The sequence below is a fragment of the Tamandua tetradactyla genome, chromosome 2 (genome assembly GCF_023851605.1).
Source record: "Tamandua tetradactyla isolate mTamTet1 chromosome 2, mTamTet1.pri, whole genome shotgun sequence".
Lineage (NCBI taxonomy): Eukaryota > Metazoa > Chordata > Mammalia > Pilosa > Myrmecophagidae > Tamandua > Tamandua tetradactyla.
Window position 1 is genome coordinate 31,571,550 of NC_135328.1, and position 16,488 is coordinate 31,588,037.

Consider the following 16,488-nt stretch of genomic DNA (forward strand, 5'->3'; position numbering starts at 1 on the left):
ATTGAGTTTTATGCTATGAACATGTGATTATTTATTTAACCAAACCCCATCAATGAACATTTAAGTTGTTTCCAACTTCCCCTCAGAGAACACAACTACAGCTTAATCTTGCTGCAAGTGTCTGAATAATGAATTACAATAAACTTCTAAAAGTTTATTAATGGATACTAACAAATAACTACCCAAAAAAAAGTCATACAAATTTAAATGACCAACAGCTATATATAAGAATGCCTTCAAGAGTAATTGGATATTATCAGTTAATTTTTCCTAGTTCATAGGAAAGTAATGGTACCTCATGGTTTAATTTCCATTTTTTGTTTATCAGTAAGGTATAACAAGTGAGTTTTGGCAAAAAATATATGCTCTTTTGCAACTGCTTTTGAATGTTCACTTTTATCCAGTGTCCAGTGGATTTGTTAGGAGTGTTTCCCATGTTACATAAATTAATCTTTGCTAGTATATATAGCAAATATTTTCCTCTCTTAATCTTTTGCTTTTCAATTTCATCTTTATTCACAGATTTTTATTTTTAGGTAATCAAATATGTTCCTTTTCATTCTTTGCTTTTATGATCAAACGACCATTCTCCTATATTGTGTTTTACCTCATTTAAAGTCTCCTTTTTTTCAGTTTAACTTTTTAATCATTTTAATATAGAGTATGAAGTAGAAACCATCTGTTTTCTTAACCAAGTAGTTCATCAATAGTCCTAGAACCATTTAATGAATAAACCTTCCTTTTTCTTCTGATATTAAAAACATCTTTATCTTATATTAAATTATTACAATATTTATAGCCCCAGATTTCTTTCTAATATAGAAATTTGAAAATTTCACTCGTCTGCTTAAAATCCTTCAGTGGCTTCACAGAGACATCAAAATAAAATCCAAGTCTAGCTCAGCATACAGGGCTTTTCATGATCTGGCCACTGCTTAGATTTTTGGCTCATCTTTTTCTACTCACCCTTGTTTTCTCTGTTCCATTTTGCAGTTCCTCAGGAGAACCACAGTCAACATTATACAATGTGCCACTCTACTTGCCTGCAATGCCCTTCTTTACGCTTATACTTTACCCCTTTTATCTGACTGATTCTTATTCATTTCCCATGAATTAGCACAGTCTTTGCTTTTTTGTAAAATATTGTACCTGAACATTCACACACACACACAATCCCCCATTACATTATCTATTTGCTTTTTATCAAAGCACTCATCATTTCCATATTGTAGTTCCTGTTTACTTATATATTTCTACTACCTTGAATTTGAATTCTTAGATTCTAATACATGACACTCTTTTGGTCAATGGTTATTGAACTAATTAATTAATTTTAATTTAATATGTACTGAGGCTATCCTCTGCCAGATGATATGCTAAGCACTAAAAATGATACAGAAAGAACACCTGAATTTACTTGAAATTTGTGATGTTTAAAAAAGTCATATTAAATAAGGGCCAATAGCCATGCAATGAATTTCCTAAAATCCAAGTCCAAGTGTGCATTTGATGACAAAATAAGCTATAATTATTAATGCAATAAAGTTATAAGTGTGAAATACCAGATAGAGAAAATGATAGCAAGTTACCAAACATAGTGCCTTTCTTCAATGTAAGTTCCCCACTTGCAGTTATCCATCTCCTAATAAAATAACACCAAACTGTACAGAAGTTCATTTTATTGATAGTTTTTAATGATTTTGGATTACTGGTAGACCACTCATTTTTAAGTGACATAATTCTTTCATAGCACAAGAGATCATCTTACTTGGTACACTTGTTCTGATCCAACTCTTGTGGGATGCTTCTTCAATTTCAAACAGGTTTCATTAAATATTGAAATATTGAAAATTCCATCTTTTAGGAGATCATCTTCTAAAAGATAAAAGAGAACATATAGAAAGTTTCCATCATCTGAACAAAATATATCATGGCTGAATACAACTGAGATTCTTAACATCTTAAAAAAGTCTTTGGGGGGTTAGCAGAAAGAGTATTAAATTTGGTGTCAGCAAACTTACATTCAAATCATGGCTCCACAACTTAATTGTATGACCTTAGCGAAGTCACTTAATCTTCTGCACTTGTTCCCTTATTTGTGAAATCAAGACAATCCAGCTTGTTTTTTCTATGTTGCAAGGTTATTGAGAGAGTTAAATGAAATAATGCATGCTAAAAATCTCTGTAAACTAATAAAACTGTGATATTAGAAAGTTAATCCTATCACTTGGATAGTCCCTAAGTGAAAAATAGCATACCAGTAGCCAGAAAGTTTGAGAATAAGGGAAAATGTGAAAAGTCAAAGGCCACGAATTAGAACTTTCAGGGATGATACTTTCCAACCTAGAAAACGGCCAGAAGCAGAAACCAACAGAAGCATGCTTGTTCTCTTAGCAGAAATTATCTCAAGGTCCACTTAGCTGAGTATGAAGACAGCCAACTCATCAGAAAGCATACTTGCTTTAACCACTGTTTAGAAAAAAAAAACATTCAATGCCTCCTGCAAACTAATTGTTCCAATGTTCTATATTTCTTAATGTAGTAAAGAATAAGACATTGTTACTAATGAACTGAAGAACACACAGAGTCCAATAATAAAATGGGTAATTTTCAAAGAAAAGCAAATTTCCAACAAACAAGTTTATACATTTTCTACCAATAAGCAAAAGCCTAAATGTCTATCAGAAAGAGGCTATTTTATAACTACCTTTTATAAGCAGTTCCCCCAAGGGAGTGTCTGATAACTATAAACCATGCTAGTCAAAATCAGAATTATCTACAGCATTTTAAATATCACTGACATATGCAGCACAAGGCAATTAGCTGGAAGGAAATATTCCTGGCTATAATTGGAAAATGTAAAAATATAATTATGAGAGAGAATTTGAAGACCTATTATATGTGCTCTCCTTTATCTTCACAACTTTTATATTAAAGATTTCATAACGACATCAGAAACAAAACTGTCACATGAATGCATATGGTTTTGAGGAACACCAAATGTATGTATGTATGTATGTAAGAAATGTATATATGTATGTAAGAAACACCATGTACAGTACATGTTTTTACACAAACAAAACATAAGCAGAAGGGTCCTTTGCATAGTTCCCATCTCAATAAGATTTTCATAAAGTATAGTCATTATAACCTGAATTCAGGGGAAGATGGCAACATGAACAAAGCATCTGGCTCCCACCTCCCACCCCCAAGACTGACAGAAATGACTGAAAATAAGTAAAAATAGGTCAAAATTTGCATCTGGGTTGGAAAGAAGGATCGGTTGCCATACACAAGGCAGAAGCATGAAGACATTTCTGCTCAGTGCAGTATGGAAGACACTAGAGTGAAGAAACGCACTGAGAGGTACCATCCACCTACCTTCCAAGGAAAGGAGCCTAATTTCAACTTCTCAACAGAAGGAACTGGAGGAGAAGTGGCGCCCATGGAGGAGGGGCTAGAAGCAAGGACAAGCCATGAGACAAGCAAGTGAAGACAGTCCATGTGGAATCAGTTAGCCCAGTAGTCCCGGACCTCAGCTGCACATGAGAATCACCTAGACATAGTAGGTCTGCAGTGAAGCTTGGACTCCTTATTACTTTAAAACTTACCAGGCAATTTTAACAGGCACCAGTGTTAAAAAATATGTTCTTCTTATGACTATTATTACTTCTAATATTAAATGCTAATAGTAAAATAATAATCCTTCCTTAGCACACTGGAGATCAGTAGCATTACAGAACCACTAAAGGAAAACCTACGGACCTGGAGATCTGCTAGATAGAGAGCCTGGGCTGGCAGTAGGAGGGACTGGGCTTTTCCTGCCTCTTGGGGTTGTAGTTCCTTAAAGGAGCCAGGTAGTGCTAAGTGGACCCAAGGGCAGCAGTTTCACCAGTTAAATGACAAAGTGCTCAGAAGTAAAGCTCAGGGCCACCAGGTTCCTCACAGCCACTACCCAAAGGACACTGGATCATCCAATCAGCAGAAAAATCCTTTAAGATGAGATGCAACATAAGAAGACTAATATTATCCAATAAAATGTAAGATCAAAGGAAATGTCATCCTTTAATTTTGAGGGAAATATCAGACCTAGATAGAACTTCTGTCATCCAAAGACAAATAATCTAGGAAAAAGTAAATTAAGTCTATGAAATGATTCTACAAGGAAGAAACAGAAATAATGCTCAGAAGATAAAGAATGAAATACTTTTGAGAAAAAAAAAAAACACTGAGCAAAGTAATTGTAAAATTGGCAGGATCTGTTTCATACTTTCAAGTTAAAAATGTAAAGATGGGTTCAAACAGGAGTAAAGAATGAGATGATAAAAAACTGATAGCAGAGAGGAAACTGACTGAGAGGTAGAAATAAAAAGGAATCAGATGAGACAAAAAAAATCAAAAGGAAATGAAAGTACAACAGAATTTAAAGTGCATTAGGAACTATAAAGATAAAAAAATGCCAATGCATAAATGCACATATGCATAAGACATTCCCAGAAAAAACAAAAGCTGAGGGAGCTCATTGCCACCAGACCTGCCCCACAGGCAATGCTAAAAGGACTTCTTACTGAAAGGAAAGGACCCTACACAGTGGCTCAAAGCAGACCTTGAGAAACGGTACCCATTTGGGTAATTATAAATGCCAATACTATCATATTGTATTTTTTGGCATGCATCCAAAAGCATAAAAAGTGATGATAAATCTATGGTTTGGGACATACGATGTGTAAACCATGGATTATAATTGGTAGTACTATTATAATAATATTTCCATCAATTGCAACAAGTATACCACACACATACCCATTATTAATAATTAGGGTTAATAATGAGGGGAATCCACAAATGGAAACCCTATATTTTTTCTATATGAGTTCTCTGTAAACCTATAACTTCTCTAACTTAAAAATTGCAATTAAGAAATCAGGAGTCGAGCGGCTCCGCATTCCAGCTCACGGAGTGACGGCCCCATGCCTCCCCGCCACAGTTTCAACAGACCTCACCAAACTGCCATCTCAAATGAAACACGCCATGGAAACTATGATGTTTACCTCTCACATATTTGCCAGGGATAAAGGCTACTTAAAAAAAGGAGTACCTGAGAGTACTCATGGAAAAGGAATTCCCTGGATTTTGGAAAATCAAAAAGACACTCTGGCTGTGCACAAAATAATGAAGGATCTGGACCAATGTCAAGATGGCCCAGTGGGCTTCCAGAGCTTCTTTTTGCTAATTGTTGGGCTGACCATCACGTGCAATCACTATTTTGTAGACCAGAAGGGGAGGAAGTAGGCAGAATTGAGGAATTAATCTCCCCCAACCTCATAAGAATTATCCCAAGAGTCACTTAAGGAATCTGCCCACAGCTTTACTCTGCATAAGGATGTAAAAACTGATCCGGCCCTTAGAAAATGTACAAATAAAATCCAAGCAGTGGAAGAAAAGTCAAGTAAATGCCAGATAAGCTTTTAATTTTTATATTGTTTGCATCCTCTTGCCCTCAATAAACCAATTTCTTTTTTAATATCTAAAAGAAAAAAAGAGACTGGGAATCAAGTCATTATTAAATAATCAAATAACATAAGGGAAGCGGTAAGAGAAGGAATAAAAGCAAGTACAGAATGCTAACTTCTTTATCTTATTCACACAAAAGTTAACATTATCTCAGCCTTAACACTGCTAATCAGAGAAATGCATATCCAAATAGGATTTTTGGTTTTTTTAATTATAGAAAGGTGACCACCAGATAGAAAAAAAAAATTAAATATATACTATCTGAATCACTGGAAAGAAAATCTACATAGCAAAACAAAACAAAAGACATAGCACAGCAGCATTAAATGAGAAAAAATAAAATGAAATAAGATGAGAGAAAAAAAATCAGGTCACAAATAACAATAATGTAAACTGGTTAACTTATTTACTCAAAAAACAAACCTTTCTCTTAAAGGATCTCAATATATGCTATCTCCTAGAGTATAACTACTCTGTTATCCAGGTAGGTTTTAAGAAGGAAAAAAGTATGCAAAGCCATACCATGCAAATACAGAAAAATAAATCCAAAATTACTACCCAAATATAATTCAGAGCAAAAAATATTAAACAGGAAAAAGCAATTGATTTGTTACCAAAATTAGACTCTGTAATTGAGATATCAATCATAAACTTAAACAAATACCATGTGGAAAAAAAATGGAATTTCTAAGAGAAGTAGAAAAAAAAGACACTCCAAACAGGAAAAAATTAACAGAAGTCTTAAAAACCCTTATTAATAAAGTTGACTGAAGACTAGATTTAATGCCACCTACAAGCAAAGACTCCACCTTATTACCCAGCACCCATTGAAGTTACAAATCTTGGTTTAATCATAAGCCCCAGGAAGACATCAATAAATCCCCCAAAGCATACCATGATGCAACAGTTGAACTAGAAATTAACAACAAAGTGTATATATAAAAAGAAAAACAAAGACAATCTACCACTTGTATAACACACACAATTAATTCCTCAATCAGAGGGGATATCAAAATAGCAATTATAAAATGCTTTGAAGGATAAAGAGAACATATATTAACACCCTCATAAATAATTCTTCAAAGAAAAAATCATAATAGTAATTATATCATGCCTTCAAAGTAAAAATAAAGAGAATATTTATCAGTGCCTAAGGAATTCTGCCATAGCTCAAATTCAGAGGGAAGAAAAAGAATTAAAATCTCTTATTATCAAATGGAAAAGAATGGGAAAAAGTTGAATTATACATTCAACTCAAGAATCTAGAAATAGGATAGAAGCCGAGGCTGGAGAAAGGAGGCTACCGCGGCGGCGGCGATGGAGTTGAGCGGGCTGCTGTACAACAAGTCGGAAAACGGCATCTGGGAACAAAGTTAGTCGACAGTCAGTACTGTGTGGAAGTCAGAACATTGTTCTCAATGGCAAGACCATTGTAATGAAATGACTGTATTATCCGAGGAGATCTGGCAAATGTTAGAGTTGGACGCCATTGTGTTGTGAAGAGTCGTAGTGTCATAAGGCCACCATTCAAGAAATTCAGCAAAGGCGTTGGGTTCTTTCCTTTACATATTGGAGACCATGTCTTTATTGAGGAAGACTGTGTAGTCAACGCAGCTCAGATTGGTTCTTATGTTCATGTTGGCAAGAACTGTGTGATTGGGCGCAGTGTGTGTTGAAGGACTGTTGCAAAATTCTTGACAACACGGTGTTACCACCAGAAACTGTGGTCCCACCGTTTACTGTCTTCTCAGCTGCCCAGGACTCTTCTTAGGGGAGCTCCCGGAGTGTACCCAGGAGCTGATGATTGATGTCACCAAGAGCTACTACCAGAAGTTTTTGCCCCTGACACAGGTCTAGTGTCTCTGCCTCATGTCTTAAATTCATTTGAGCTCTTAGATGAACTTGGGAACAAAATGAGCCACAGTCAGCATCTACAAAGAGCTCGTGTGTTTTTTATATCTTCCACCCTCCTTTACTTTTAAATTCTGTAGAATTTCTCAGTCATTCAAGGCTCTAAGCTCTTAAGAATTTAGTAACAGAACATCTGGAAGAGTTGTCTCCAATGCTGTTCTTATACCTTATCTATTAACCGTCACTTCATACCATTATCTTCGGAAGACAGACTCATCTGTTCTCAGCACGCTACTCACTTGGTCCTCTGGAGGGATGGATCCTGCCTGAAGCAGAATTGCAGAGCAGAAACACTCTTCAAGCGTGAAGGTGGAGGTGTGCTGTTCGTGGCAATAAGGCTACCCCCAGTGAGCACACATGCCGGTCACTCTTAGCTTCCCTGTTCCTAAAGCATTTGGTGGTTGCCACAATTGTTCATAATCCTTGAAAAAAGTGTTAGTGAATTTTCAGAGCCCTGATTCCTGTTGGACACCAAAACTTGAACATAAGTGTGGTTAATGTTTCTTTTCTTCTCAAAATAATGCTAACTACCCCCAGGGTGGTAAATAGGAGACTTTCTCGCATTGTGTCCTTGGACCTGTGGCTTTCACTCAGCACCCCAGACTCAAAGTCTCAGATTTGATTCTCCATGTCTGGTAATCACTCCTTGCCTCAAGATATTTTGGTATCAGTATATGCCTTATTTCACTTATTATTTATTTGATGTAGCATGTATTCACTGGCCTAGAACCATTCAACCCACCCTGTATGTTCAGACCAAAATATCTGCCATGGGCCCAGCCACCACTCACATATATAGAAGTGGGGCTCTTAAAATCATCTTGTAGGCAAAGAGCCCCAGGTATTACGTGAAGTTACTAGTACCATTCTTACCACCTCCTTCTGGCTAATGATGCTGCCCTTCCTGGTCCTGCTTTGACCTCTTGACTTAGGAAGGAAGATTGAGAAATGAGGAACTGAGAAGGTTATTTTTTGTTTTTGTTTTTGTTTTTTTGCTTAATTCTCTGATTCTGCTGTAAAAGGACAGGTTAGAACAGTAAAGCTTTGAAGGTTAGACTCTTAAAGAAACTCTCAACTTAATATTGGGTTGTGGAGTTTGCTAATAAAGCTGAATGTAATCATCTCTGATGGTATAATGTAAAAAAAAAAAAAAGAATCTAGAAATAGAACAATATAACTAATTTTAGGGAAGCAGGGAGAAGGAAATAACAAAGATAAAGGAGAAAATGAGTTAGAAAAAAGAAAAACAACTTACAAAACCAAGAGCTCATACTTTGGTGGGGGGAAAAATTAACAAAACAGACAACCCATGCTAACCTAATTATTTTAAACAGAGAGAGAAAAACAAAACTAGGAATCAGAAAGAGGATGTAACCTATAATCCAAAGAAATTATAAATATGTAAGCCATATGACATTCTGCCAACATATTTAAAATCTTAACCAAATTGACAATTTTTTAGGATTATATAAAATATGCATAATTACAAATTATAAAAATTGATTCAAGAGGCTTGCTCTTGTGAAGCTTATTTATGTAGCAGAGAAGCTAAGCCTACTTATAGTTATGCTTAAGAGTTAACTTACAAAGGATCTCTTTTGTTGCTCAGATGTGGCCTCTCTCTCTAAGCCCAACTCTGCAAGGGAAATCATTGCCCTCCCCCCTACATGGGACATGACATCCAGAGGTGAAAGTCTCCTTGGCAGCATGTGAGACCTGGCCCTGGCACCGTGGGATCAAGAATGCCTTCCTGACCATAAGGGGAGAAGAAGTATAATAAACAAGGTATTAGCGGCTGAGAGAGTTCAAATAGAGTTGAAAGGCTACTTTGGAGGTTACTCTTACACAACCTTCAGCTAGATATTGCTATTTATCATGGTTTGCCAAACCAAAACCAAAACCTTTCCTGTCAACCCTAAAGAACACCTAGGGCTTTATCTGAGATTCTACAAAGGTTCCATGCACTTCGATTACTTTCCAGAAACCTACAACTTCCAGATAGGTTCCTAGGCCAGGTAAGTCCTGAAACCCAGAGAGTCCAGCCTCTCCAGAACAGCAACTGGTTCTATCCCTCTATCCCATATTATCAACAGCCCTTTCCAGCATGAAAAAGTTAGAATGGGCATAGCCTAAATACCCCCAAAGATTGGGAGAAAGATCATAGGAGAAGATGGAGTTATAGCAGAGAAGAAAGGATCTAACAAATGAATATGACTGCTGAATCATTATGTTGATATTTCTTTCAGTCTCTACTGCCTTGGAGCAGCTACAAGGGAAAAAACTAAAATTATGGAACTGTAACCCATACCAAACTCTGAAATCTGTTCTATAACTAATTGTTATGGTGTGCTTTAAAAATTATTGCTTTTTTTTGTATATATGTTATTTTTCACAATAAAAAAAATAATTGACTCAAAAATATATAGGTAGTATAAGCAGACCAAAAAATTATGGAAGAAATTGACAAAATCATTAAAGAATTATCTCCCACAAAGAGATGACATTTTAATATCTTATGAGGAAATCTGTCCAACTTTCAAGGAAGAGAATAATATGAAAGTGATATATACTTTTTCAGAGCATAAAAATATATGGAAAATTTCTGAGTTCATTTTAAGGGAACTAGCATAATAACCATGATCATGAAATCAGACAACTAAATGAACAGGATTTAGAAGAAGACAGTGACTAATTTTTATAGTAGTGTATAAAAAATACCAGGGAAACAAGACTTTGAGAAGATACTGAGCAAATGAAGAAATATATCTTGTTTCCAGTTGGGATGACTTGATGTAAATCTCAATTCTCACTAAATTACCTTGCAAATTTAAGCCAATTTCATTAACAATTCCTGACAGAGGAAAGAGTTCCAGAGACATTAAATAACTAAGCTATGGTCACCCAACTCTTCAAGGCAGAGTACAGATGCAAAACCAGGTCTGCCTGACTCCAAAGACTATACCTGGCCTAGTAGAAATTAATCTGAAGGACTCATCTGATCCTGGTATAAACAGCTAACACTGAGCAGCAAATTGTCATTCTGACTGTACACTGACAGACACATTTAAAGTTTGAGGATGATCTTTTAAAGATATATCCCTAATAAATCTATAGCAGTTTATTATTAATTTTGTAGATGTTTCTCTACATAGTTGCTATATTAGTTTTATAATATCTTTGCGTATATATTTACTTAAAAAGAAATAATTTTATTTCATCTATAGGTAAGTACCCAAAGACCTAATCTGTGTCATTTCCTAAAACTGGTAGATTTTTAAATTATTTCTGCCAAATATGTGTTACCTCCCAGTACCTAATGGCAGCAGTACCTAAGGGTCATTTTCTTAAATGAAACATCAACAGCTATTTGAGAACTATCTCAAATCCCCCAAAATAATTAATGACAGTGATGGCTTCTCAAGGTGTACCCACAAGGTATTTAGTCTCGACACCCCATAACCCAAATTGTATACATATTTTTAAATCTTATCATTATTAGCACAATGTTGTTACAGCAATCCATGCGACATTTACGTGAATTACGTGAATGAGCTACTTTTTGAAGCTCCCTCCTGTCCACTCTTCTTCTTTTCACCCACTATCTGCTCTCCTGCACCTTAAGTCCACCTCCCCTTATCCACCCACTGCTCTCAACTTTGATTCTCCCACCTCCATGCAGGATGTAAAACTTGTGGGTCAGCTTCCCTGGCTCCTTCTCTCTTCTAGGCAAGGACAAGAAGTGACTTTCAAGTTTTCTATCAAAGTTAAACCTCCTCTTTTAAATGCCCTTTTCTTACCCTGACTTCAACTAGTGGACCCATTTGAGAAAACAATAATGGTGCCCTTTCAGCCTGGCACCAGGAGGAGGGGACGCTCCCCTACCAGACCTGCTCTGGTTCTGACCTCTGGAGCAATCACATCCCACGGGCTACAACCTCAAATAGCACAGGTGAAGTACCCTACGCTGCCGATTCTGAAGCACATTTCCCCACATTCTGTGCTTGGCATTTGCTAGGAGGAAATAGGACTCTACCTCCACTTACCAGCTGTCTGGAGCCCAAGGACGGCTGGCACAGAGCGCCTGGGAGGGGCGGTGGAAATGCTCACGGTGTAGTTGGCGCCTTGGTACAGCTCTAGGCACACTTCTGGGGCCCTGCTGTCCGTGGTCAAGTTGATGGTCTCCTCATGAAATGGTTCCAGAGGGTCCAACCATTGTCCTTTTATGTGTATCTTGCAAGTGCAGGGGAAAAGACAAGCAAATCCACCATGAGTCCAGTTAAAACAACTGAGAGGGACATTTGTGCTGCTGGATCCTATTCTCGTGCGCTTGCATTTTGCACCATACTGCAGACAGCTCAGGTAAACCTGTGTGTCTGGTGATGAAGTCTGTCCAACCCAGTAATCAATACAAAGTGAATGAGGTGTCTGTCTAAGGGGTGCTTTCTTGCACAGGAATAACCAGCAACCAATGGAGGCAGCCACAACCTGGGACCACTTGCATCATATAGTCACCGAGTCAGCAGATGCTTCCAGGCTTGCTCTGGGGGAGTGAAATACATGTGCTTGGAAACAAGCAATAACAACGATGCCAAGTATAAATACTTCCCCCACACATACACCCTGTTGGATGGCAAACATATTACACATAGAATGCAATGTCTGAATAATCCAGATAGCTTAAAAATCTGCTTACTTTTTAAATAGGACAATGGGATTGGAAAACAACTAGATTAGGAAACTCTTAGGGAGGCAAGTTCCTCTGACCCATACGCTCATGGGATACCATTGATGCCCCAGCAGGAAAAAGTAAACCACTTTACTTACCACATACATAATCCTGGAGCTCATTCTTCCTGAGTTGATTTGCCACCTCATACAGGTATTATTAAACACTGATACATCACTAATTTCTGTTATTGTTTCTAAAATAGGAAAAGAAAAAATCCATTCAACAGAAAATGTCAATGGCCTTTGGAAAAATCCTAATGGAGACCGCTGTTGGAGGGCATGACTTTTGTCAGTCAGCAGAACTGACATCTCTTCTGATCACTATTCATGGTCTGACTTAGATGCCAGCTTGAGTATGGTCAGAACTCCCAACCTGTGATTAGATGACAGGCCACTGGATGCCACTGGCATTCTACTCAGGTGGAATGACAAGACGGCCCAGAGGGGAGCCTGGAATCTTCCCTGCAGCTCCACAGTTTAAGATCTTCTTCTCATCACCCTCATCCCAACCAGCTGATGGAACACTAAAGGTCACTGTTGTTCCCAAGAGGGAAAATGCCATGTGTCAGCACCCAGGATCATCCCCCAGGAGCAGCACTGGCTAGACTAAGTAAATTCTCCACTGTTCCTGGACACTTCTGGAGCTCCTTTAACTGAATCTATTTAACCCTGATCTTTCAGGAAGCCAATGATTTCCTGGGGTTGTTTAGCTTCTTTAAAATAGTCTACATGTTGAGACAGACTCTTCTAAGAGGGCCTTTGTTCTCCGAGGTAAGACAGTTTCCAGTGGGCCCAGTTAACTGCCTGGAAAACTGTTTAGATGGGAAAAGGAAAATTCCAGCTTTTATTTATTTAAAATCAAATTTCCGAGAAAGGAAAATTCCAGCTTTTATTTATTTAAAATCAAATTTCCGATCAATCAACAAATTCCTTGCAGAGAAGTAAAACCATCACTATCGCAGATGAGATGATCCTGTATATAGAAAATCCTAGGAATCCACAAAAAAACTATAAAAGCTAAGAAATTAGTTCACTAAGGTTGCGGGATATAAGATCAATACACAAAAATTGTATTTCCATACATTGGCAATGAACAATCCAAAAATGGAATTAAGAAAACAATCCCATTTACAATAGCATAAAAATAAAAAGATTTCCTGCAGATAGAAGGTACCATTATGTCACCCGTAGAGAAGAGAATCCTTATTTCACTAAACAGGAATATTCCACAACTCCAATTTCAAGCTTTTCCACTGAATTAGACACCTCCTGCGAATTCTTCAGAATCCCTCAGCCTCACCTGTTCCTTGTGCCAGCTCTGCATGGGCTCTGACCACATGGCTATGTCTTGCATCCTGCTCTGAGGCAACATGGGAACAGGAGCTAGAGGATAAATCCTTTTCCCTTTCATTCCCCTCTAAATGACAGTCTTTGATATTTCTACAGTCCACAGATGTAGTAATTACTGTCACTTAGTGGAGGCTCATGCAAGAAGGCATTGGCCCTCCCTCCTTCCCTGCTTTACTTGCTTCCTGGGATTTTATTCCCTACTGCATCATAAGCATAAGCCCTCTGCCTCCTGCTCTGATTTCTGTGAAATTCAAGGCAGGATGCCCATCCCTCAGCTCAGCTCCATTCCCTCTGTTCCAGGCTATCAATTCTCCATCTCCAAGTAGGAAGGGAAGTTTGCCTCAATGCATCTCAGGTACCTGTAAGTCGACTCATTTCTCTTGCACTAAGAATCAATGCCACCTTTGATTTGATCCTGATATATGGATCTCTCTGCCCATAGAAGATTTTGCATCTTTACTAAATCATCCCATTAGCAGCATTACAGGAAACTACTTCCTACATTGGGTAAGACCAGGTGGTCTTGGGTCAGCTCTCAACAATTAAGGATAAAGGGCAGAAAGGGAGAGAAAAGCAAGCAAACTCCTGGAGCAACACCAGAGATTACCCAAGGCCGTCTAAAGCATTCCTGGGTCTCTACATCTACATTTCTCCCCAAGCACAGATACTTTGAAGTCAAAGGAATACTCCAGTTGTGGACATGGATACCCTACAAGATGGAAAGATCATATTTGTTCACCCATCAGGTAGCATAAGGATGATGTTGCACCTGTCTTTTATCAGAATGAGCAAGCCTCAAACATTCCAAACCCCTTCCCTCTCTACTGCTCTTCAAAGACTTAGAGTTCTGGACTCCTCTGCTTACTCACACATCCCACTGATGCTAACTTACCACCTGGCCCAGAAGGAAAAGAAAACATCCCACCTCTCCCCTTCTGTCTAGTTTACCAGAAAAGCAAATTCTTCTCACTCTGGACCCCTCTGCCACCCAAGCAGAGATGAGAAGGTAGTCACTGACATGAAGGTTTCCTTTCTCATCCCTCCTTCCTGCTCATTCACTATGACAACTGCAAATGACATCCAAAGAGGCCATCTGCCTCCAGCCTGTGCCATGCTCTCTGCACAGATGGTACCCAAATTTCCAAGAAGGTTGAGCATTTCAAAGAGAGCTGCTTGGTTTGCTCAGATCCAATTAGCAGGATGTCAGATATTTCATCCAAAGAAGCAGTCTAAGAAAGTCTTAGTGTTTCTCCCTTCAAATGTCTACAAATCAGTTGGAAAGACTTCTTTCTACACATATCAGAAATGAAACACCAGATTAATGTTGCCCTTTTAAAAGAGATCACTCGGAAGGTTATGCCCTATTTCAATAGCACTGATAACTGAAAACATTTCTTCAGGTTCTCTTTGGAACTGCCTCCAGGACTCTTCATTCACATATCAACATTAACTAAGTGGCAACCACATGCCAAGCATTCTAACATGCTGGATACCAGAATGTGACCACGATGAGAACACGAGGCCTTCCCTTAAACAGCATGCTGTGTAATGGATGAAGCAAACATATAAGAAGGTGTCCTAGTTTGCTAGCTGCCAGAAAGCAACATACCAGAAACAGAACAACTTTTTTAACTTTTTTTTTTTTTTTTTAAATACATGGGCAGGCACCAGGAATCGAACCCGGGTCCTCTGGCATTCCAGGCAAGCGTTCTTGCCTGCTGAGCCACCGTAGCCTGCCCAGAATGACTTTTAAAAGGGGGGATTTATTAAGTTGCAAGTTTACAGTTCTAAGGTCATAAAATTGTCCCAATTAAAGTAAGTCTACAAAAATGTCCAAATTAAGGCACCAACACGGGGTTAACTTTACTCATAAAGGCCAATCAAGTTCAGGGTTTCTCTCTCTACTGGAAAGGCACATGGTGAACATGGCGACATCCGCGAGCTTTCTCTCCAGGCTTCTTGTTTCATGAAGCTCCACCAGAAGCACTTTCTTTCTTCATCTACAAATGTCTCTGGCTGCATGGGTTCTTGTGGTTCTTATGGCTCTCTCACTTTCTCCAAAATGTTTCTTTTAAAGGATTCCAGTAAACTAATCAAGACCCACCAGGAGTTGGCGGAGTCACATCTACCTCTAATCAAAGGTTAACACCCACAATTGGGCGCATCACATCTTTGCGGGGTAATCCAATCAAGATTCCAACCTACAGTGCTGGATAGGGGTTAAAAGAAATGGCTGCTTCCACAAGATGGACCAGAATTAAAACATGGTTTTTTTAGGGAACATAATCCTTTCAAACCAGCACAGAAGGTACATTGCAATTTGAATTACAATTACAATTACACACAGGTACTGCATGGCATAGAGAAAGAAGCCACCAACTCTTGCTGAAGGACCTGGGGAACCAGGCTTCATGACCTCAATGGTGAGTTGACTGAAGAATGGGTAAGACTCCAAGCAGGCAGACAGTCCAACCCTAACGCCTGGAACAGTACACAGGTTTGCATAGTGAAACAGCAGTGTCAAATAACTAGAGGAAGGAGGTGACGGTCAAACTGGGAAAAGCCTGGCTTGCCAGCCCAAGATGTCAGAGTCACTCCTCTGAACAATGAAGAAAACTAAAAGCAGGAAAATGATGGGAACAGTTTGTTTTCTAGAAAAATAGCTCCTGTGTGTTTTGAAGAAGGAACTAGATATTAGAGGAAATGGAGGCCACAAGGAAAGAATTCGATGTCATTTACTGAGCAATCACCATGTGTCAGACACTGTTGCCCTTTCTACACTTGACTCCATCCTCCAGCAGCCACAAGGAGCAAGAATAAAAATGAAGAGTTAACGTTTATTGCGTTTTTATAAGAGACCAGATGATATGCTCAGTATGTTATCATTTTATTTGAACTTCACAATAACCCTATGAACTGGAGAGTAGGTCTATTTTATACTCCTGAGGTTTAGAGAGGTTACATAACCTGCCAAAGGTCAGACAG

The 16,488-nt window shown here is 38.3% G+C and overlaps 1 protein-coding gene and 1 pseudogene across 2 annotated transcripts in view; one reads left to right on the plus strand and one right to left on the minus strand.

Annotated features, from left to right (window-relative positions):
- SUSD1 (sushi domain containing 1) overlaps nt 1-16,488 on the minus strand; it is a 167,849-nt gene that overhangs the window by 88,826 nt on the left and 62,535 nt on the right. For both annotated transcript variants that reach the window (XM_077142024.1, XM_077142014.1), the window contains exons 6-8: nt 12,250-12,347; nt 11,469-11,655; nt 1,769-1,875 (exon numbers count right to left, since the gene is read on the minus strand). In XM_077142024.1, coding sequence (XP_076998139.1) covers nt 1,769-1,875; nt 11,469-11,655; nt 12,250-12,347 — 392 coding nt within the window. The remainder of the gene's footprint in view (nt 1-1,768; nt 1,876-11,468; nt 11,656-12,249; nt 12,348-16,488) is intronic.
- Nucleotides 6,832-7,656, plus strand: LOC143667621 (dynactin subunit 5 pseudogene; annotated as a pseudogene).